The following is a 24,162-nucleotide window of genomic DNA, read 5'->3' as shown; positions in this document are numbered from 1 at the left end:
TATTGGTGAATCAAAACTCTCAGGGACCTGAATGGTGATATTTCCGTAACATTACAACGCAGCTAAGTTAAGACCATTCTGCGACTGGTTTATAAAGCGTGTACATAAATACTATTAGGATGGTAATACAAATTACAAGGCACAGTACAGGATCCAGAGGAAAGCAGCCATTATATCTCAAGAAGGATGATAGTATTTGTGAGAGGTGACACTTCCATGACTGACTAGGTTCCTGAATGGTATCTTGTCAGTCATGGAAAGTTCACCTCTCACAAGAGACTAAACTGTAAGACTCATGTTCTATGTTCACCTGTTCAATAAACATCATAATTTGCACTAACTGTGTGTTCTGAGTATACTCATCCAATAACTAGTTGGTGTTGTTATAAATTTAAAAAAAGGGTATTGAAATAGGTGGTCAACAAAATTTCATATGTAACTTTACATAAATCAATTTTAATCTTCATTAATGAACTCAACTTAATCCCCTAAATTAGGAAACCTCTATTTTATGCAGTGTCAATATCACCCATACCTCCCAACTTATGTTAAATGCACATAAACACATACAGGATAACCATATATATCACAGTGATAGGGGCAGTTAAATGGTCCCTCACGGCAAGTGCGGTGACATCACAAGATTCTATGAAGCTGTAGCCGGGGCAACCGAGGTGTTTACTTTCAGACCAGTGGACGACCACAGCGACAGTTGGAAGCAACCTACCTGCATTGCAGTTGTTTTAGAGAAAATGTTGGATCCAGAGCGGAGAACTAGCGCCAAGGAGGAAGAGAAGAAAGACGAGGAAGAGATGAAGAAGGCAGCCATGAAGAAAAGAAGAATTTCAGACTCATCGGATGAAGACCAGAAGAAAGTGTCCATGAAGAGAAAGCACAGGAAGAAAAGAAGACTTTTAGACTCATTGGATGGAGACCAGAAGAAAGTCTCCATGAAGAGAAAGCACAAGAAGAGAAGAAGACTTTTAGACTCATCGGATGGAGACCAGAAGAAAGTCTCCATGAAGAGAAAGCACAGGAAGAAAAGGAGAAAGGTCCCATCTGGGTCAGAGATGGAGAAACATATTCAGGATGGAGCAGGTAGATACTGAAGGTTCATTTACACCTGTGGACTCGTACATAGAAATTATTTTCATACAACCACTTTACATTGATTTTGGTGTGTTGTCCTATTGTAGACAGGTGTTGAATAACATTGCTCCAATCCGGATCTCTCATTTGACATTTGTGTGATTGAATAGAACATCTCGATAGCAAAGACAAATTGCACAGTAAGAACAGATGCTTTAAATGGTGCCTAACAAATTACTGATACTTGTTGTACAAAACATACAATAAGTAAAATGTTGCTTTAGTCCAAGGGGTACAATATTTCAGTCCAGCTATAACTCAACCCTTGTTCTCAATAAATATAAAGATTGTCATTTATAAGCATTATTGACTCTACCAGGAAGTCAATACCACCAATTTATATTTTGCTGTAAGTAAAATATTTTGCTGTAAGTAAACTTACTTACAGCTACTTACAGCTAAAATATTTACAGCAAAAATATTTTGCTGTAAGTAACTTAGCATAATTTTATTAAACCAGTACTCATGTTAACATGTTAAGAATTATGTAGAGGGCGTCATTCTGGTTATTGTAATTGGGCAAGCTATAGTGATCACTGTCTGTGAGTTTAAAATCTGTACTTTATATATATACATGTATATATATATTTATATATATATATATATATATATATATATATATATATATATATATATATATGTATACATAAATTATGCACATATATTATGTTTATATATATATACATATATAATATAATATAAATTATGTACACCACTCTTTTATAAACATATACATATATATGTATACATATATACATATATATATACACATTTATATATACATATATATATGCATATATACATATATACATGTATATATATATATATATATATATATATATATATATACATACACATATATATATATATATATATATATATATATATATATATATATATATATATATATATATATATATATATATATATTTATTTGTAAAAGTGTAGTGTACATAATTTAACATTAATTAACAGGAATTAATGTTTCAATCATTGATGTGTCAACTCTTAAATTAGAGTTATGGAGCAATATAAAAAGCATTTTACTTATATTTCATCTCTTACTATGCCCCAAGACCTACTTCCTGAGAGATGGGCAATTCTGAATATAGGCTGAAGTTTTTTTTGTGTTGTTCCATTCCAATTCCTTGTCAAATCACATAGATCACAATCACATCTCATAAATTATGTGATAATGTTTCTTGTCAACATCACTATTTACTAATGTGTCTTCAAATGTTCCATACCTAACTACATGATAAATCCTCTTACCCCTTAATGTGCCCAGACACTTATTTGTGTTCCCTCCAAAACCTAATCTGTCCATAATGAGCCCTAAACAGTCACAAACATCATATCAATATCGCAATCTATCTCCAGATCCAAACATAAATCTCTAAATACTATATTATATGTCTAAAACCCACTGCTTAAACTTAATGTCCCAAACCTACTTTCAGATTAATGATCATATCCCCCAAATCATACCCATATTGACAATTGACATTTTCAACAATTTATCTGCTTAATTACCTGGGTTATTAACTCTTGCAAATGCTTTTTCATGACAATTTTATAAAATATTACTGGCTACTAACATTTTTTACTGACACATTATCAGGAAAACTTGTCTAGATCTAAAAGTAATATCTGCATCCAATATACAATGGGGTAAGTAAGGGTTTCACAGTTCTACACAATTTCAGAATCACTGGGGGGTCTATACATCAATTTGATGCGGTACAACTAAATATGTATCGCTGCACATCGCAGTGATGTATATTTATGTACCGCTAGGATGTATTATGCCGGAGCTACTCTGGGACCCCCGGCGAAGTGACCCCTCCGTAACAAAGTTTTTTTTCTGCTTACCGGGAGCTTAGCGCTGCCGGTGACAGAAAGGAGTCCTGAGATGGCGTTACCTGTCCGTGCAATGCGAAGCTTAGCAAATCTTTAAGCATTGCAGAACATCGCAGTCCCCATAAAATTCTATGGGGACTGTGATGCTGCACAGTATTAGCCTAAATAGGGGAGATTTCACAGAACAATATAGCTTCTTTCTTACTGTCAGTAACCCTGGTAAGTTCTGTACTGAAGTCTAGACCTTTCTGCAGGGCTTTGCACATTTGAATACGGCAATTCCTGGTGCTGCTGGTTAGGCGCTGATAAGTGATTGGTTTATAGTAAGAGCATTGTCATGTGACCACACACATTTGGCAGATGTAATGCAAATACAAATGTTGTAGACTGTCCCGTTTTTCACAGAAAGGAAATCAACCAAAATGAAGGGAGGAATTCAGTTGAGCCTATGGTCCTGTAGGAGCCTTGAGCGATGAATCTCCACAGGATGTTCAGGCAGTAAAACATCACTGATATTTGCTTGCACTTCATAGAGGGTTTTACTTACTGTAATAATGCATGTAGGCGCACATTGCACAAAGCTCCTTCGGTGAAGTTAGACACACACACGCAGATATGTATGTGTGCTTTTTTGTGTGTATGTTATTATTATGAATAGTATTACTCCATATTATTCAACTGCACTTAGCAGTAGCACTCAATAATAAGTATAGAAATGGAAATCTTCATATCACATAGCTGTCCCAGTTTTAGGAATTAATAGAACTGTTGGCTCAACCTATAGTCTTTAGTATAGTCTATAATATAAAGCAAATGTTGATGTAATCTATTTTATCACTCCATTAGGAACCAGCATTGCTCAGCCCATCTGCCTCGGAGATAAAGTCTCTGACAACATCCAGAGACTATCGTTTTGCCGTGAGCTCGGACGGGGCAGTTTTGGAAAGGTAAGTAATGAGTCTTCAATAGTCACAAGGTATTTATGTCTGAAGGTGGATGCTATTAGACATGAGCTTTATCCAAGTTTAGCATATATCATATCTTGCAGTGGAAAAGGCCTCTCTGCAGATATAATCTTTCAGTTTCAATTTTGCTCGCCATTCAATGGAATAATAATCTGCAATGTATGTGAATTCTGCTTTGTGCAAATTCATAAAGTTGAGAGGACAATATTGTCAATTCATTGTGTTCTGTAGTGCAGTTATGGTATAATAAGGAGATGGTTTGCCTGCAGGCAGAAGAATTGTAAAGTTCATCGTCCAAACCTTTTGTTAACTTAGACGTTTACCTACTTCTTTCAAAATAAGATTCGGTGCAGCAGCATTTACAACTGAAATTATCCTTGAGAGTGATAGGATATCATCTCTGTCTTTACTATAAATTTCAATTTTGTGTGTGTGATTTTTATTTTATTTTATACATTGTGTAAAGAAATGTATATATATAGTATATAGTGGTCGGAGTGGAAATTTAGAAGTGGAGGCATTAGAAATATAAGTGTATAGAATGTAATAGTTTTACGATGAAGGCAGTAGGTATGAGAAGTGACGGTACGGCAACCTCTGTATACACCCCCGCTTTGACCAAATTAGATAGATAGATAGATAGATAGATAGATAGATAGATAGATAGATAGACAGATAGATAGATAGATAGATAGATAGATAGATAGATAGATAGATAGATAGATAGATAGATATGTGTCTGATTATAAAAATAGAGGTGAAGACTTTAGGAGTAGCAATTATTTTAACTCTATGTGATAAAAGCAGGGAATGGCCCTGTAAATAACCCTCTTCCTGGCTTAATCTTATTTAACTAATCCTGTATTAAAAAAAAACAACTGATTTTTGTACTTCAGTGCAAACTAATTACACTTCTACATTTAATACACACTTAACAAATACCAACCACTGTACTTATCAGTGCTGCAAACTTTTGGCCACAAGACAGGGTAGTTGAAAGAGCCCAGGGGGCATGTACAAAGTACCCTTCCTGGACACCACTTAGAGGCTTGGCGTTGGCAATCTGAGATTTAGATCCTTTGAGCCAAAGAACACAGGTTAGGGACATTTAGCTAAACCATGGCAACACATAGTTAAATGTTATAAAATATGTATTCTCCATTATATAACACGTAACATCATTAAAAGATAATGTCACAATTTCAGAAGATATTTATAAACCTTTGCACACATACTTTATTTGTCCTCTAATGTTACATATGCTTTTGTCTTTATGTTTGTGTGCTCTTTATGAGGCTGACCCTGTAATGTCTCCTCTAGGTCCTGCTGGCAAAAGATTATTATACAAGTCAGCATTTGGCTGTGAAAGTCATCAGCAAGAGGGATCTGCTAGTTGAGGATGGAGAGAGTGTAATGGTGGAGCGGAGAGTATTACAACTTGCATCTGGAAGCGCCTTCCTCGTTCATGGCTGCTTTGCTTTCCAGACCAAGGTACCACTGTGACCGCCTCCTTATTGCCAAATATCCACACATATGCAATATAACCTCACTTGTTTCTACTGGAAATTATGTTTCTTTACTAAAACAGCAAATCTTATCTCCTATATTCCAGATACATCCGGAATCTTTCGGGCTCATTCGCATCACAATTAAGTTCCACATCCAGTTTTATATTCCTCTCCACAGCAGTTTTGAATCTCCTGCCCTGTCCACTACTTCCGTACTGGTCATTTAGTCATTTCATTTTGGGGTTATCTGGGTATGGGCACTCACTGGACTGATATAAGGGACAGGGTAGTGGATCATGAGGATGAAATGTCCTACACTGCAAATTCAGTTACGAACCAGCTGTCCATGACTCCTTTTATCATATAGTTGGTGATATATCATCCTCCATCGCTGCTGTAAAACATTCTCCCCATTACCACTGTAGCAACACATTTCGAGTCTCCCACCTTTTGTATCACATCTCTTTCCCACTTCTCCTACCTCTGTGGTAACACATTCTCTCCCCCTCACCTATCTAGTAACACATCCTATCCCCTTATCTCTAAAGTAACACATTTATTCCCCATCCCTCGCCTGTAGAACATCCAGTCCCCTCTGTTGCAAAACACTTGTTCCCTGCACTCCTCCTGTCATGCTTTTCCTTTCATATAATTTACCTGCTTTCCAAGGCAGCGGAACTTAGTCTCAAATGCAAGACTGTGCTCAACTGTAATACAGTAATGGTCTGGTAGCTCATTCATTCTGATTCACTGCCAGACTGACTTCACTAACAAATGGATGTGATTCACTGCATCACAGTGGGCAAACCCCTACAACTACACTGAGACTCATTACAATGTGGGGCAGGACTAATACAGGGGAAGAGTTAAATTTCTTAGGTATAATAATAATAATAATAATAATAATATAATAATAATAATAATATTAATAATAGGTACCCCTGCATCTTTCCTGCTACATGTACGCTGCAAGAAATGACCTGGGGTCCTCATGCGGCCCACGGGTTGTGTATGGCTGCTACCAATAACAGCTTGTAGTGCTGATACAGCCTCTGGAATAATGACTGCATTTCCTCAAGTCTGTTCTGCTATTGTCTCCTAAAAGCATATTCTCTAACTTCCTTCTTGCTGAAAGTCTGACTAGTATTACTCCATGTTCTTTATGCCTCCAATTACCTCATCTTTCACTCTTGTATCTCCTGTTCTCTATCTGCCCTGTCTGTCTATTATAATCCCAAAAGGGAACAGGAAGGGAGGGCCATTTTTAAAAATACATAACATATATATTTCTTAATTTTTGGTTTATTTTTTCCTCCTGGCTAACCCCACATATTTAATTATACTTCTGCTTCTACCACAAAACAGGAGCTTGTGCTACTTGGAATGGAATATGCAAGAGGAGGAGATTTCCACGACCTGCTGTGCAGGAAAGGCCCCCTTAACATCCCCAGTGCAAGGTAAATATAAGAATAATACATTGTAAAAGCCACTGGATATAGGAAGGACTAAATGCATTGATCAGGGTGATAGATGGCATATTATAAATAACTATTTACACTATATTTTGCAGAAATAGTGTTTCCAATAGAAATAGATGTTCTAAAGCATGAATCATATCTGAGTTATATCTTATAAGTAGGATACAAAAATATAAGCAGTGAAAAACAGGTCGCAGTCTCAACATTAACTGACTCCTGGGTAAAGTCATCAGCATAGCCATGGTAGCTCTGTGAATTTTATAAGTTCTGGGTCCCAGATAATGACTGATAAAACCAGCAATATGTAAAGTTAGAGGTATGGGGCCAGTTAGTCTCTATGGTCAGACACTAAACCTGGAACACCTGCATTCTCTCAGAACTAGATGCATTGAAGTGCCTGGATGAACTAAGCTAGGAATGCCCCAATCTGCCCATCTACTCCTATTATTAGTTGTGACACTCTTCAGCCTCTGCAGTCTAAATCTTCACCCTCTAAATTTTGTGTGTTGAGCATGAACAGGTGGAATTACAAAAATCATGTGTGACACCAGCTGGGTATTTGTTAGAATGTCCTTCAGTGTATCAGAATTACCATCAGAAGACTAAAAGTAACAATCTCAGAACATCTGAGAAATATAACAAACAAAAACCCATCGCCTTCAAAATCACTTCCTGACAGACCATCGACCCCACTGCTCTCAGATTTATTGGCATCTAAAAATGTCTCAAACTATGGAGGAGTAGGGATGATTTATTGGCCTGATCATGAAAGAAGAATAAAGATGGATATATCAGCTGAACACAAAATTCCCAAAAGGTCTCCCTTCAAATCTGCATATATGTGATACCTGTCTTTGTCAGCGTTATCAGTCATAGGGGCCTATTTATCAATCCCTCCCTGCCCTTAAATCCACCATCATTCTTTAACATATCATTTCTGTTATTCATGCATGTTGCTACTGTTGCGTTTATGTACTATAGATATATTGTTTAATGGTATTACCATTATAGGCACCTACTGTTATTTCCATTACTGTATGATTCATATTTTTCCTTACAAGCCTTTTATTTAATGTTTATTTAATTGTTGATTGAGGCAGAGATACATCAATGTCATCTCCCCCTATAGCAGCATCACACAAGACACATCACTAGGGCAAAGGAACAGTCTCTCTCCCTATATCAAACAACATATGTGTCACATACATGACTCGGTCACGGATTATTACACTTTTGAGCATGCAGGATAAAAATCTAATGTTATTCTTGTTGTGGCTGATTGTTATAGGTTGCGGGAGCTAATACACTAAACAATTCCAGGCAGTTTATCAAGTCTAAATAAGCCAAAGAAATTGTCTTGCATGTGGCTACCTTTTATGCTGATCTTAGAAGTGGTCAGATGGGTTCCATACTATAGTTTGTAATAACTCCTCTGTTAATGGACATAATCATTGTCTGATTGTATTCTAGTTATTTTTTTAATTTCTATAATTATTTTCTATAAACCCTTATAAGAGATATTGTCACGGGCACTAGGAGTCTTTACCCAGGGATCACCAGGTGATAGGCTTACCAGAGCAGTATAGGTGGTAATATGGTACTCTGGTAGCAGGGTGATCACGGAACAGGAAATGGCAGATGATGAGATGCTCAGGAAAGTCTATGACTAGCAGCACTGGCAATATGGAGGTAATAATACACGAGGAACTGTATGGACAAAGGACACGTGAAGGTAGTCAGTGGTCTGCGGTAGCAAGTTGTACCACTGCTATAGTGAGGAGGAATGTCCAACAGAAACGAGGAGGTGATGAGAGTCAGCGGTCTGCGGATAGCAAGTTGTACCGCTGTCTGAGTGAAGGAATGAAATCCAAGTGGAGGTATCCGGGGAGTCAGTGGTCTGCGTTAGCAAGTTGTACCACTGCTATGTGAGAGGATACTGGAACAGGTGAAACTGGAAACAGGGGTCAGTGGTCTGCCACTAGCAAGTTGTATCACTGAATATATATGTGAGGAGGTGCACGGGGAGAGACTGCAACACAAGATATACACGGGCACCTTGACTTTGATCCACAGTAATATGCACAATATAAATGTATATATGACTGAACAACACTGCCAATATAGAAAGTCTCTTGAAGTAATCCAGCACGAGATAACACAGTCAATGATGGCAATAGACTCAGCGGATAGCAAACTCCAGAGGAGAACCAACACAGTCCAGCAAGGTATGCAATACACAGCACAGTCAATGAGAAGTATGCATACCGTGGTTCAGGAGAAGGCAGTCAGACAGGAGTGCAGAGATACCTGAACGGCAGGAGGCCGGCAGGATGCAAAGTCCCTGGATAGGTGAAGCGGTGGTCTAGTAGGTGCAGCGCACAGGTAGGAAGACCAGCAGGGAACACAGGAAGGCGTGGAGAGCGGATCAGCAGTAGATGGATGAGTAGCGCTGAGGAGTAGCAGCAGCGGGTCTCTGCGGGAACACGGAGGTAGCCAATAGCAACCAGCAGGTGCAGTAACGATGGGACACGGGAGAGCAGAGTTGAACTGGAACTGTTGATCACGGAGAGTAGCGGGTAGCAATAGTGGCAGCAGACTCAAGGAAACACGGGAGAGTTGACAAGGACTGAAGACTGAAGCGCACAGAGGCAGCGGATAGGAATCAGCCAAACAGTCACGATGAAACACAGACGGGTTGCAGGTTGAAGACTGTAGTGCACGGAGGCAGGGGATAGGAATCAGCTAACAGTCACGATGATTAAACACAGACGAGTTGCAGGTTGAAGACTGTAGTGCACGGAGGCAGCGGATAGGAATCAGCTAACAGTCACGATGATTAAACACAGACGAGTTGCAGGTTGAAGACTGTAGTGCACGGAGGCAGCGGATAGGAATCAGCTCGCAGTCACGATGATGAAACACAGACGAGTTGCAGGTTGAAGACTGTAGTGCACGGAGGCAGCGGATAGGAATCAGCTAGCAGTCACAATCATGAACAGGTGAGTGGATGTGAATGAAAGACTGTAGTGCACGGAGGCAGCGGATAGGCATCAGCTAACAGTCCCAATAATACATGGTAGAGTTGAAGTGGTTAGAAGACTGTAGTGCACGGAGGCAGCGGATAGGAATCAGCTCACAGTCACGATGATACAGTAGATGGTAGAAGTGGTATGGAAACCACAGTAGTAGAAGTGGTTTGGAAACCACAGAGGTAGAAGTGGTTTGGAAACCACAGGAATCAGCTGGGCTGAATAAACGAGGAAACACAGGAACACCTTCAGAGACTCATGGGGAATGAGACTCCAAGATCAGGCAACGTGGTGTTGACCACAGGTGCTTAATATAGGGAGGTTGCCTGATCTGCCAATTAAGTTAAAGGAACATACACTGAAGGTTTAGAAAGGGCTGCGCATGCGCAGTCCCTCAGGATGGAGGACGACCACGGTTCCTAAATGTCCGGGAAGAAGCACTCACAGTCCGGTGAGTGACAGTACCCCCCCTTTTAAAGGTGGGCACAGAACGCCTGGAACCGGGCTTGTCCGGATTTTTGGAATAAAACTTCTTCAGAAGGGCAGGAGCATTAAGATCTTCAGCTTTGATCCATGAACGCTCTTCAGGACCAAAGCCCTTCCAATGAACGAGGAAACGAAGGACTCCTCGCGAAATTTTTGCATCCAATACCTCAGTAATCTCGAAATCCTCCTCCTGATGAACTTGAACTGGCTGCGGTGCTGAGGGAGGAGTCGAGAAACGGTTGATGATGAGAGGTTTGAGCAAGGACACATGGAAGGCATTGGAAATCCGAAGATTCTTAGGAAGAAGAAGTTTAACACATACTGGATTGATAACTTGAATGATCCTATATGGACCAATAAAACGAGGGGCGAATTTCATAGATGGAACCTTCAAACGAATATTTTTGGTAGATAACCAGACACGATCTCCAATTTTTAGTGGTGGAATAGCCCGCCTCTTCTTATCTGCGAAAGACTTATATTTGTTAGATGTCTTCTTTAAACAGGTTTTGACCTGAGACCAGATATTTTTGAAGGTCTGACAAGCAGTCTCCACAGCAGGAACTTGGGTGGGCGGGAGGGCAGGAAATTCCGGAAAAGACGGATGGTGACCGTAGACCACAAAGAATGGAGTTTTGGATGATGACTCATGGTACATGTTGTTATGGGCGAATTCAGCCCAAGGGAGCAATTCTACCCAGTTGTCTTGGTTGGCTGAAGAGAACATCCTAATAAAAGTCTCAAGATCTTGATTGACTCGTTCCGTTTGTCCGTTAGATTGCGGATGGTAAGACGATGAGAGTGCTAATCGTATGCCCAAGGTTTTACAAAGGGCCCGCCAGAATCTGGAAACGAATTGTACTCCTCTATCTGACACAATCTCAGACGGACATCCATGGATGCGGAAGATTTCTTTAATGAAATGTTCAGCCAGAGTAGATGAGGAAGGTAAACCGGACAGAGGGACGAAATGAGCCATCTTCGAAAATCTGTCTACCACTACCCAAATAGTATTGTGATTCTTACTTGGTGGCAAATCAGTCACGAAATCCATACTAATATGGGTCCAAGGCTTGGACGGAATGGGTAGTGGTCGCAGCAACCCTGCTGGAGTTCTGCGGGAGGATTTGAACTGAGAACATAAATCACAGGAAGCAATAAACTCTTTGACGTCTCTCCTCATTGAAGGCCACCAGTAACTACGAGAGAGAATCTCAAAGGTCTTATGTTCACCGGCGTGTCCAGAAAAACGAGAGGCATGGAACCACGAAAGGATTTTCCTCCTCAGAGTAGGAGGCACGAGGGTCTTCCCAAATGGTAGCATTTTGGTGGATGAAGCAGCCAGAGAAATACATTTGGGGTCTAGAATAGCATGGTTGGGAACCTCTTCTACATCAGAGGACGTCACAAAAGCTCGAGATAGAGCGTCAGCTTTCTTGTTCTTAGCGGCTGGTTTGAAGGTTATAATTAATTCAAAACGGGAAAAGAAAAGAGACCATCTTGCTTGACGAGGGTTCAAGCATTGAGCAGATTGCAAATATGACAAGTTCTTATGATCCGTGAAGATCGTCACCGGATGGCGAGCTCCTTCCAACAAGTATCTCCATTCCTCTAATGCAGCTTTGATGGCCAGCAACTCCTTGTCCCCGATAGTATAATTTTTTTCTGCGGGCAGAAGACCCCGAGAGTAGAAGGCACAAGGATGTAATTTTTGTTGCTCCGAGCGTTGGGAGAGAATAGCTCCTAAGCCCACATTAGAGGCATCTACTTCTAGGAAGAAGGGGAGTGTCACATCAGGCTGTCGCAGAATGGGAGCAGACGAGAAGGACTCTTTGAGGGTTTGAAAGGCTTGGAGAGCCTCAGATGACCATTGCTTAGTATTAGCCCCTTTCCGAGTTAGGGCCACAATAGGAGATGCAATGGATGAAAAGTCTTGAATGAAGCGTCTATAGTAATTGGCAAAACCTAAAAAACGCTGGATGGCACGAAGAGTAGTTGGCTGAGGCCAATGTAGTACAGCATTTACTTTGTCTGGATCCATCTTCAGGCCAACTCCGGAAACTATATACCCCAAGAATGGAATCTGGGGTAACTCGAATGAACATTTTTCCAATTTACAGAACAATGAGTTTTTCCGTAGTCTGGAGAGGACCTCTGCCACATGTTGGTGATGAGAAGGCAGGTCCTGTGAGAAGATCAATATGTCGTCCAAGTAGACGACGACACATAGATATAATAAGTCCCGAAAGATCTCATTGATGAAACCCTGGAAAACAGCGGGGGCATTACACAGCCCGAAGGGCATTACTAAATATTCGTAATGCCCATCTCTGGTGTTAAACGCGGTCTTCCATTCGTCACCGGAACGGATTCTAATTAAATTGTAGGCACCACGAAGATCCAACTTAGTAAATATCCGAGCTCCCTTGATGCGATCAAATAGCTCAGTGATCAGCGGAATGGGATACCGATTCTTGATAGTAATGGCATTGAGTCCACGAAAATCTATACAAGGGCGTAATGATCCATCCTTCTTTTTGACGAAGAAGAACCCAGCTCCAGCGGGAGAGGTGGAAGGTCGAATGAACCCACGCTGGAGATTCTCCTGTATGTACTCAGATGTGGCTTGAGTTTCAGGTAACGAGAGAGGATAGACCCGACCCCTGGGAGGAGTCTTGCCAGGTAGAAGGTCGATCGGACAATCCCAAGAACGATGAGGAGGAAGACGTTCAGACTGAGCTTTATCAAACACATCGGCAAATGAAGCATACTGAGGAGGGAGTCCCGGGGAGGAAGATGAGATGGAAGATTGCTGTACTTTAAGAGGAATAACTTGAGAGAGACAACGATGGTGACATTCAGACCCCCAAGACGTAACTTGAGGGGTGCGCCAGTCAATCTGGGGAGAGTGACACTGAAGCCATGGAAGGCCTAAGACAATCGGACTTGTCGTAACTGGAAGAATTAAAAACGAAATTTCTTCATGGTGTAGAACACCAATCTGAAGGGTTACTGGAGACGTACTCTGGGTGATGAGACCATTGATGAGGCGTGATCCATCTATAGCCGTCACAGTAATGGGTGTTTTTAAAGTGATCACTGGTAGGGACCATTGATTCACTAGTGATTTAGAAATGAAATTTCCTGCTGCTCCGGAATCAATCAATGCCTGTGACTCAAAGGATTTGGTAGCAAAGGAGATCGTAACATCAAAAGCGCAGACTTTAGATTTCATAGACAATGGAGAGGACTCCAGGGACCCTAACTTCACCTCTCCAGAACTAGTTAGGGCCTGGCATTTCCCGATCTCTTAGGGCAAGAGCTGAGCATATGCGTGGAATCAGCACAATAGATACAGAGTCTATTCTTTACTCTTCGTTTCCTCTCCTCTGAAGATAACTTGGAACGTCCTATCTCCATGGGAATCACAGAGGATGGAGCTGGACGAAATTGAGGGTTTGAACGAAGAGGTGCTTTGACAGCCGTTGTTTTCTCAGACTCTCTTTCACGAAATCTCATATCTACACGATGGCAAAGAGAGATCAAATCTTCTAGTGACGAAGGAAGCTCTTGGGTAGTCAGTGCATCTTTAATTTTATCGGAAAGCCCCTGCCAGAAGGCGGCAACTAATGCTTCAGTGTTCCACTGAAGTTCAGAGGCTAAGATCCTAAATTGAATGACATACTGTCCTACTGTATGGGAGCCTTGTCGCAAACGAAGAATGCTGGAAGCAGCGGAGGTCACACGACCTGGTTCATCGAACACACTTCGGAACGTGGAAATGAATTTGGCACTATCTTGTAGAATTGGATCGTTTCTTTCCCACAGAGGGGAGGCCCAAGCCAGGGCTTGTCCAGAAAACAATGAGATAAGATAGGCCACTCTGGAACGATGGGTAGAAAAATTTTGAGGTTGGAGTTCAAAATGGACTGAACATTGGTTAAGGAAACCTCTACAAGTTTTGGGGTCCCCGTCATATTTTGACGGAGTAGGCAGGTGAAGCGTAGGAGCTGTAGACACCTGGGATGGCACTGGGGAAACGGAGGAAAGCACAGGAGCTTCAATATTAGCTGTAACAGTCTGTCCAGATGTTCCTTGGGAGGTTAACGATTGGTAACATTGAAGTAACAGCTGTTGGCGAGCATCCTGTTGCTCCACACGGCTGACCAGATGCTGCAGCATCTCTTTAGCGGTAGGTTCCGTATCTGGGTCTGTCATGGCCTGATCTTACTGTCACGGGCACTAGGAGTCTTTACCCAGGGATCACCAGGTGATAGGCTTACCAGAGCAGTATAGGTGGTAATATGGTACTCTGGTAGCAGGGTGATCACGGAACAGGAAATGGCAGATGATGAGATGCTCAGGAAAGTCTATGACTAGCAGCACTGGCAATATGGAGGTAATAATACACGAGGAACTGTATGGACAAAGGACACGTGAAGGTAGTCAGTGGTCTGCGGTAGCAAGTTGTACCACTGCTATAGTGAGGAGGAATGTCCAACAGAAACGAGGAGGTGATGAGAGTCAGCGGTCTGCGGATAGCAAGTTGTACCGCTGTCTGAGTGAAGGAATGAAATCCAAGTGGAGGTATCCGGGGAGTCAGTGGTCTGCGTTAGCAAGTTGTACCACTGCTATGTGAGAGGATACTGGAACAGGTGAAACTGGAAACAGGGGTCAGTGGTCTGCCACTAGCAAGTTGTATCACTGAATATATATGTGAGGAGGTGCACGGGGAGAGACTGCAACACAAGATATACACGGGCACCTTGACTTTGATCCACAGTAATATGCACAATATAAATGTATATATGACTGAACAACACTGCCAATATAGAAAGTCTCTTGAAGTAATCCAGCACGAGATAACACAGTCAATGATGGCAATAGACTCAGCGGATAGCAAACTCCAGAGGAGAACCAACACAGTCCAGCAAGGTATGCAATACACAGCACAGTCAATGAGAAGTATGCATACCGTGGTTCAGGAGAAGGCAGTCAGACAGGAGTGCAGAGATACCTGAACGGCAGGAGGCCGGCAGGATGCAAAGTCCCTGGATAGGTGAAGCGGTGGTCTAGTAGGTGCAGCGCACAGGTAGGAAGACCAGCAGGGAACACAGGAAGGCGTGGAGAGCGGATCAGCAGTAGATGGATGAGTAGCGCTGAGGAGTAGCAGCAGCGGGTCTCTGCGGGAACACGGAGGTAGCCAATAGCAACCAGCAGGTGCAGTAACGATGGGACACGGGAGAGCAGAGTTGAACTGGAACTGTTGATCACGGAGAGTAGCGGGTAGCAATAGTGGCAGCAGACTCAAGGAAACACGGGAGAGTTGACAAGGACTGAAGACTGAAGCGCACAGAGGCAGCGGATAGGAATCAGCCAAACAGTCACGATGAAACACAGACGGGTTGCAGGTTGAAGACTGTAGTGCACGGAGGCAGGGGATAGGAATCAGCTAACAGTCACGATGATTAAACACAGACGAGTTGCAGGTTGAAGACTGTAGTGCACGGAGGCAGCGGATAGGAATCAGCTAACAGTCACGATGATTAAACACAGACGAGTTGCAGGTTGAAGACTGTAGTGCACGGAGGCAGCGGATAGGAATCAGCTCGCAGTCACGATGATGAAACACAGACGAGTTGCAGGTTGAAGACTGTAGTGCACGGAGGCAGCGGATAGGAATCAGCTAGCAGTCACAATCATGAACAGGTGAGTGGATGTGAATGAAAGACTGTAGTGCACGGAGGCAGCGGATAGGCATCAGCTAACAGTCCCAATAATACATGGTAGAGTTGAAGTGGTTAGAAGACTGTAGTGCACGGAGGCAGCGGATAGGAATCAGCTCACAGTCACGATGATACAGTAGATGGTAGAAGTGGTATGGAAACCACAGTAGTAGAAGTGGTTTGGAAACCACAGAGGTAGAAGTGGTTTGGAAACCACAGGAATCAGCTGGGCTGAATAAACGAGGAAACACAGGAACACCTTCAGAGACTCATGGGGAATGAGACTCCAAGATCAGGCAACGTGGTGTTGACCACAGGTGCTTAATATAGGGAGGTTGCCTGATCTGCCAATTAAGTTAAAGGAACATACACTGAAGGTTTAGAAAGGGCTGCGCATGCGCAGTCCCTCAGGATGGAGGACGACCACGGTTCCTAAATGTCCGGGAAGAAGCACTCACAGTCCGGTGAGTGACAGATATATTGAATAAAAAAATGTGAGACTTTTATCTAGCACAAAGAACAAGAAACATCATATTAGGCAGTTGGTCAGTGCAGAAAAAAACCAGGGGAGTTTTAAAGGATTTTGGGGAGTTTCCTTAGCCATAGATTTACCATTACACCAATTAACTTAATTAACCAAAATTAACTTATTTTCTTTCCACCAGGTTCTACAGTGCAGAAATTGTATGCGGGGTACAATTCCTCCATTCTAAGGGCATAGTCCATCGGTAATTATAATGCTATAGTTTTACAGTAGTTTAATAAAGTTATATTACAATGGATTCTAATTTTCAGATAATAGTATATTTAATAAGAGGTCTGCTCTCTACTTTCCATCCAATTGTCATACTTTTATCCATTGGTAAATATTTCCCTCTACAACTGACTGATAGTAGCTCTACTTCCTTTATGCCATGAAAATTGGGTAGTAGAGTTTAGTACAAGCCAGGAAACTGAACATAAGCTATGTTTGGCTAGTGTTAAATTTCTTCTCATGTTCTGAAAGTCAAAACCGTTACCAGAGTTCAGTATGGGAGTTTTACAAGATGTGATTTAGCAAATAATAGTAAAGGTTAGCAGCAGCTCAGAGATGCAGTGAAACAATATATGAGTTAGAAAGTTCTAAACTGGATACCAAGCAACATAGGCCCGGCCTAGGACAGAAGAGGGTAGTAGGCAGGCCACGCTTTCATCATCAGATCACATTTGTAACTTATTTTACATATATGTACTTTTACTGGGTGCAAGGGCTCTGATGCCATGAGTCACCCATGTCTGCCACCATTAAAAACATCACTGAGCATTTTAATTACTGGTAAATAAAAACATTTATTTATTATAAACCAATGGGAGTTGATTGAGTTTGGGCCTGTTAATAAATCAGGGTATCAGGGAGCAGCACAGAAAATGTGGTCTAGGGGAAAGGCAATCCTGTATACTAGTCACTGGAAAGGGCTCTGCACAGGGTATCTAAGCTGTGTGGGGTCAGTGTGCAGAAATAATGTTCTGGTATAATGTGTGAGGACACGACTGAGTATAATGTGTGGGGGTATAAACAGTAATGGTGAGATTAGTAAATTGGGTTTGTTTATGGAATTATGCTAAATCCGCTTTGAATATCAAAATGGCCCTAAATGCAATCATTCTCAGAGCATTAAAAGTGATCAAAGGATTCTTAAATTTCTGATTAGGACTCTATTTATGAAATGTAATAGAATACTTCTAAACACATAAATAACAAACATACAAAAGTGAGAAAACCGATATCACTAATCTGAAAATGATTATAATAGGCGCTGACAATCCAGAGTGACACTGCTATTAAATCTACATTCAAAACTACTAATGTTTACAATGTACATAATTAAAGTGTAATTTCATTTTACACAACAAAATAAATCTTGTTTGTATGAAAGCATCACTTTATGGCAAAGTGCAGACAAAGGTTTTGTTTCTTCACAGAGACCTCAAGCCTGAGAACATCCTAGTGACTGAAACGGGCCATGTAAAGATCGCAGACTTCGGTCTTGCAATTGAGAACATCTATGGAGACCGAACAGCCACTGAATATGCTGGAACGCCTGGCTATATTGCTCCTGAGGTGAGGTGCACAGGATTTTCCTACAGTTTACTTATGTAACTATAGATATTTTGTATAAAAGCCTAGAGAAAAGCAATGTGGCTACAAAGGGGACACTTTAGAAGAAGCCTGCACATGAACTGCATCTGCAAGTATCCAATAATGATGAGTAAAGCTGGGTACACACTACAGAAATTTCGACCAACTTTTTATGCCGAGCGATTTTACATGCGACCGATGGTCCGATCGCTTGGTCCATGGACTGCATACACACTAGCCTTCTTTAGGACGATAAAGGGAAGAGCGGAAGTCCCATTAGCGACTTGTTGTCGTGAGCAATGACTGTAATTTCGTACTCACTGTTGTGGATCGGTCGGAAGTTTATACACACTACACAGTGGAAACGAGATTGGAACGAAAATATTAAACGGTACGACCAACCAAATGAGGCGATAATCGTCCATTTGGGCAGACTTTCGACCATCGTGTAACTGTACACACTGACCCGACTTTTGAACGAGCGGTCGTATGTCGTCTGTTTGAGCCGATTATTGGACGAAAACAGTGTAGTGTGTACCCAGCTTAAAGCAATGTGCCGTTTCACACAAGACCTTCCAACAGAGATTATCAGTCATTGTCATTATACGTTACATAAATAGATAATTATGCATTTTTATCATTCTCACTTCATAGTGAGACTTCACCCTGTTTAAGTTGTACAGTTGATTTGTCTGCAGAAGACCACTGATGATCCAACAATGGAAAGAGATAGACCCCACGCTCATTGTGCCCTGCTTTAGTGGTGGGGAGTCCTGGCTATAATACTGGTGCTAGATACCTATTTTGGGGGGAAAGGTTAGGATGTATTTTATTATATGTTTTAAATGATATGTCTTTTAATGTCACTATTGGGCACTTTTGAGAAAAAAGTACTATATAAATAAAAGTATTATTATCAGTATATAGGAAGAAAGTGTGGGGAAAGATAGGTGAATAAGACATAAACTATTATTAGATTCCCTAAAATGTCAGTTCAGAATTTACAAATGATGAAAGAAATGAATAATAATAATGATAATATATTAGTAAAGTAACTGCAGCCTAGCACATGAAATACAGCATATGTTTCTGTATCTACAGGTTTGTCACACATCAATGTCCTGAATTGGGACATTTGATCTATTTTGATACTAACTAACTGAATGCCAGTATCTATCTATTTTCACATAAAATATTATATAGAGAGTGATGGACTTGGGCAATGGGATAAAAGAACAAGAAGGATAATTGATTGCTAAATAATGTAATAACTATTATCTCTCTGCCGGTAGATGCTGTCTGGTGAGGAGTTTAATGCCGGTGCTGATTGGTACTCATTTGGCGTCATTATGACCCAAATGGTTACTGGAAGACATAAGTACCACACCACACTATTTAAAGCACTTGGCGTGGATGTAAAGGACATCGTGAAAAAGGTAAAATACATTTTAAATTTAATATTAGTAGTTATCACAGTAAATGATGCAATTTTAATATCTATAGGCAGAAAAGTTGCTTCAGCACTTTACTTGTGTGATCTATGTACAAAAATCATTGTCTTTTCAAGAGCAAGTACACAACATAAACTGCACCATGTGACATTGCGCTAACAGAGACCGTACCTGAAATGTGAGATTAATGATGTCTACTCATAGATGTGGCTCTAGATTTCCTGACCAGAGATATTCTCCTCTCATACACAATAGGATACAGTAAAATACATAAAGATAAAGTACATTCCAGTGAAGTTGCATAGAACACCAGTAGTTGCATAGAGAGATCAATATTAGGACAAATATAAGGAATTATTTGTGGTTAGATGTTCTGATTGTAGAAATGTGAGATATACTACAGACCCCAGATATGATCTCCTTATCGACCTCCTGTAGCCATGGACAAATCACGCTATATGTTTCTGGCAGCAAAATGTTTGTAAATTGATTGTATTGTGTAGAAATGCAATGTCTGAAGGAGTTTGTGCTCCGTGCTGAGTAAATCAAAGTCCCGAAATTAAAATCAAATTTCTCTTTCAGCTCCTCTGTAAAGACCAAGACATGCGATTAGGAGTTCATGGAAACATCCTTCAGCATCCATTCTTTAAGCATATTGACTGGGTCTCGTTGGAAGCCCTTAAGGTTGAACCCCCATACATACCTGCACCTGTAAGTACACAGCATAACTTGTACAAGCACTTGGAGAGCCTGTAAATAAATGCTGTTCAGCATATGGTACATAAGTATAAGGCACATAGACCTACTGAGATGTCGATAGTTGTGTATATATGTATCAGATGTCATGCAACCATTTCACATTTCTTTTTATGCAAAAAACATGTCTGCTTTACAATTATGACAGTGAAATTTAAATTGCATGTTCAGGGCTAAAGAAAGATTACAACAAGGCACATTTGGAAGAGTTTCCTTTCACCCTCTGGAGACGTATAAGTAGAAAATACTTTATTATTACTTTAACCATACTTTCTGTTAGCTGAATTCACATATGTGAAAACATCCGCTGACAATGATGATTTTAGTGGAAAACCACTAGTTTGCACAGTCAGAGGACTTGTGTAGAATAAGCAGGGGCGCATGGAGGATTTTTCAGGGGGGGTTTCCTCAGCTCCCGGAAAAAAAAAAAACCCTAGAGAGCTGCCGCACACGTTTTGGCTGCACTGTACTATACAGCAGCCGCGGCGCTGTCAAAGAAGCATCCGCGGTGGTGCTGTATACATACAGCACCGCCGCGGATGCTTCTTAGACAGCGCCGTGGCTGCTGTATAGTACAGTGCCGATATGTAGGGCACTTTTTTAGAGAAGGGGGGGTTTCTGGAGACCCAGAAACCCCTTCTGCGTGCGCCACTGATAAGGGAGATTTGTACACATCAGGTAGTAGGCACACCAGCACACCTACATTTCCAGATCATTGCAGAAACCAGGTTTTCTTTTGCACTAGCTCATCGCTGGTGATCTTTGGGTCTCATCCTAAACGTTTAATTTAACTCTTTTGTCCTTAAGTTGCATTTTGAGCTTCACATACTCAAAGTTGTCATATATAATATAGAATTTTAGGAGAAAAACTGACCTTTGCGCAGTGACTTCTAGAGATTAATTAGCCTCTCTGCACACAGAGATACACTTCTAGTTTATGGAAGCATCTCTCTAGAGCACGGAGTAGTGCTCTGGGTGGAACATCCATAAGAGGTGATAGGAAATCAAGGCATTTTATAGTAAGCACTGGGAGCAATTCATAAATTACCTCCACTGTGTAATTACTTTTATCTGACCAATGGCATATAATTCCCATAATACACATGATTACAGGTATACTGCATTAGCTTAATATATTTCCATACTAGAAAGACAGAAATCTCCCCAGTAAATGTATTGGTTGTATCTGATGATTCCCTCACAAACCTGTGTTGTCCTACACTTTGAAAAAAACATTTAGGAATCTGTCGTCAGAAAATAGTGATTTACAATTGTGATAGAGTTTCTAGACACAGTTACAGTGTGCCCTTCCAACATTTCAACCTGTTTCAATACCTCTAACAGTTTTGCTGCTGTGATGTCATAACAGCTGTAGTTATTTTTTACATCACTCTGTAATACATGTATATAAATATTAGAGATGCTCAGGCTCGGTTCCCTGAGAACCGAACACACCCAAAAGTAACATATCCAAGTACTGAGCCGAGCCGGCTCGGTACTTTCGCGCTTTTTCGGAATCGAAAACGAGGCAAGACGTCATCGTTACGTCGTCTGATTTTGGATCTCGCGAGTTTTGAATTCTATAAGTACCGCCCTCAACGGCGATCTAGCGCCATTTCACAGAGAGACACAGAAGGGGTAGCACAGTCTGTAGAGCAGTTGGGCAGCAACACAGATAGAATAGAAAGAGGAGGGGTAGCAGTGTTCAACAAAGTCTACAGTGACATTTAGGAGAGCTCCATTGCTAATTGTCATTGCTAAAATACAAATACTAGGGCTGGCAGACTTTTCTTATGATTTTGCAGTCAAATTATATAGGTGTTATATAGGTTACACACAAAGAGGAGCGATCCATTGCTAATTGTCATTGCTGAAATAGAAATAAGATGGCTGGCAGTCTTGCTCTTCTAAATCTGCAGTCACATTGTACTGTGTTATATAGGTAACCCTGGATTGGTCTGGGTCTGATAAATGCATGCATCCCGGGGGGTGGGGGGTTCAGCGCTCGTCGCCATGTATTAGCTGTAGAAATACCTCAGTTATCCAAGAAACGGTTGGAGTGATCAAATGAACCATAACTGGTTTCATGATCCAAGGACAATTCCATCTTGCACCACTTTTCTTTTCTGCCACTGCTGTGTACCAATATTTTCTAGATGTGCTAGGACCTGCAGTGTGTTTGAGTCATTGCTCTGTTGCTTAATATTCAGCCAGGTCGCTGCAGTATTTGTCCGGAAGTGTATGAAAATAATATTGTGACCTGTGAGGTGGTCAAATTTGACTGCAAATTACTTGAAATTAATGTTATTGAGGTTAATAATAATGTAGGAACCAAAAAAGACCAAAACTATGTGATTTTAGCATAATTTAGCAATTTTTCAAAAAAATATAGAACCAAAACCAAAACCAAAACACACAAGGGCAGTGTTGCCAAAACCAAAACCAAAACCAAAATCAAAACACAAAGCTAATCCAGATCCAAGACCAAAACCAAAACCAGTTCACGGGGGTTAGTGAGCATCTCTAATAAATATATGCTGCTTTAATCTAAATAAACTCTTCTGACCTGAGTCATTAAGGGCAAAGCATAAAAAAGAAGTAACGTTGCACCTGGGCAAATCCATGTTGCGTTGGAGGGGGAGGTAAATTTAAAATGTGGGGACAGATATATAGTTGGGGAAGGGCATGTCCTAGATCTACTTTAAATTTCAGTGTAAAAATAAGCTAGCGAGTATTTGTGTGCTAGATGAAAAAACAGCCATTATTTAATGAATTGTGCAATAATTTAGTGACATCTGTAAAACTGTTGTTCTGAGCGATAACTTTCTATATTTGCGCCACTTCTATGATATCTCATTCAGCGATCTGCAGCAATGTTGCATAAGGAGCCTGATTAATCTTTAGACCTAATTCCCTTTGTGCGCCCTATCTTGTGTGAAATAGCTCTGAGCATGCTCAGAAATGTACCTTGCAACAGTGAATGCAATTGCATGCAATTCCTCTCTGAACACAAGTGACATTTACCACTGCCTACGACTTGAGGGGCGGAATATGATAAGGAAGGGGTGAATGAACGTAGGCAATGTACAGTAAGGCCATGCTGTGGGAGTGACAACACAGATGTGGTTGATTCAAGTCCTGGTTTTCTCTTCAGTACATGTTTTTTAGCCACATCATTTGCACTAGCTACAGAATAGGTGTAAGTGCTGACTGATACTGACGACTAAGATACAGCAGTCTACATACAGCTAGTAATGTGAGATACGCTTGTATTTGAATAAGGGCAGAACTATGATCATGTTATGTGACCGTTATTTAAACACAAGATGCGTCCAATGATGAATAAGACCCAAACTGCTCAAAAAGAAGAACAATTGGCAGCATCATAAATAATTTCTGTATCTCCTAAAAAAAATACAGTTATAGCTAAAGTACACTTTTGTTTTGCTTTTCTATAGGTAACGATTACACACTCACCCTCCAGAGAGATGGATTTAAACTGGATGGAGAAAGCAGAGGCCCAGAGACCATCAATAGCAGCCAAGGACCAGGCCATATTTAGAGGGTTCACATTTGTGACCTCCAAGTGGAAAACCTTCCCAACGGCAACGAGCCCGAGATGAGAGCAATGCTGG

General features: G+C 41.0%; 1 protein-coding gene across 1 annotated transcript; it reads left to right on the top strand.

The window, feature by feature from the left end:
- Nucleotides 1-608: 608 nt before the first annotated feature.
- LOC142098556 (protein kinase C delta type-like) lies at nucleotides 609-24,162 on the top strand. The gene is made up of 9 exons (XM_075181392.1): nucleotides 609-1,098; nucleotides 3,856-3,956; nucleotides 5,295-5,465; nucleotides 6,848-6,939; nucleotides 16,867-16,929; nucleotides 18,164-18,302; nucleotides 19,613-19,756; nucleotides 20,354-20,482; nucleotides 23,986-24,162. Exons 1-9 carry the CDS (start codon nucleotides 609-611, stop codon nucleotides 24,148-24,150), a joined length of 1,494 nt encoding a protein of 497 aa, XP_075037493.1. The 3' UTR covers nucleotides 24,151-24,162.

This window comes from Mixophyes fleayi, chromosome 7, assembly GCF_038048845.1.
Source record: "Mixophyes fleayi isolate aMixFle1 chromosome 7, aMixFle1.hap1, whole genome shotgun sequence".
Lineage (NCBI taxonomy): Eukaryota > Metazoa > Chordata > Amphibia > Anura > Limnodynastidae > Mixophyes > Mixophyes fleayi.
Note: the sequence above shows the minus strand (reverse complement) of the source record. Positions and strands in the feature narration are given on the sequence as shown.

What these genes read in the sequence shown, in the direction of transcription:
- LOC142098556 (XM_075181392.1), top strand. Translation starts at nt 609, where the DNA reads ATGGTCCCTCACGGCAAGTGCGGTGACATCACAAGATTCTATGAAGCT. An exon ending in ACATATTCAGGATGGAGCAG is followed by an intron (nt 1,099 to 3,855) that starts GTAGATACTGAA and finishes TCACTCCATTAG; the next exon opens with GAACCAGCATTGCTCAGCCC. An exon ending in GCTTTGCTTTCCAGACCAAG is followed by an intron (nt 5,466 to 6,847) that starts GTACCACTGTGA and finishes ACCACAAAACAG; the next exon opens with GAGCTTGTGCTACTTGGAAT.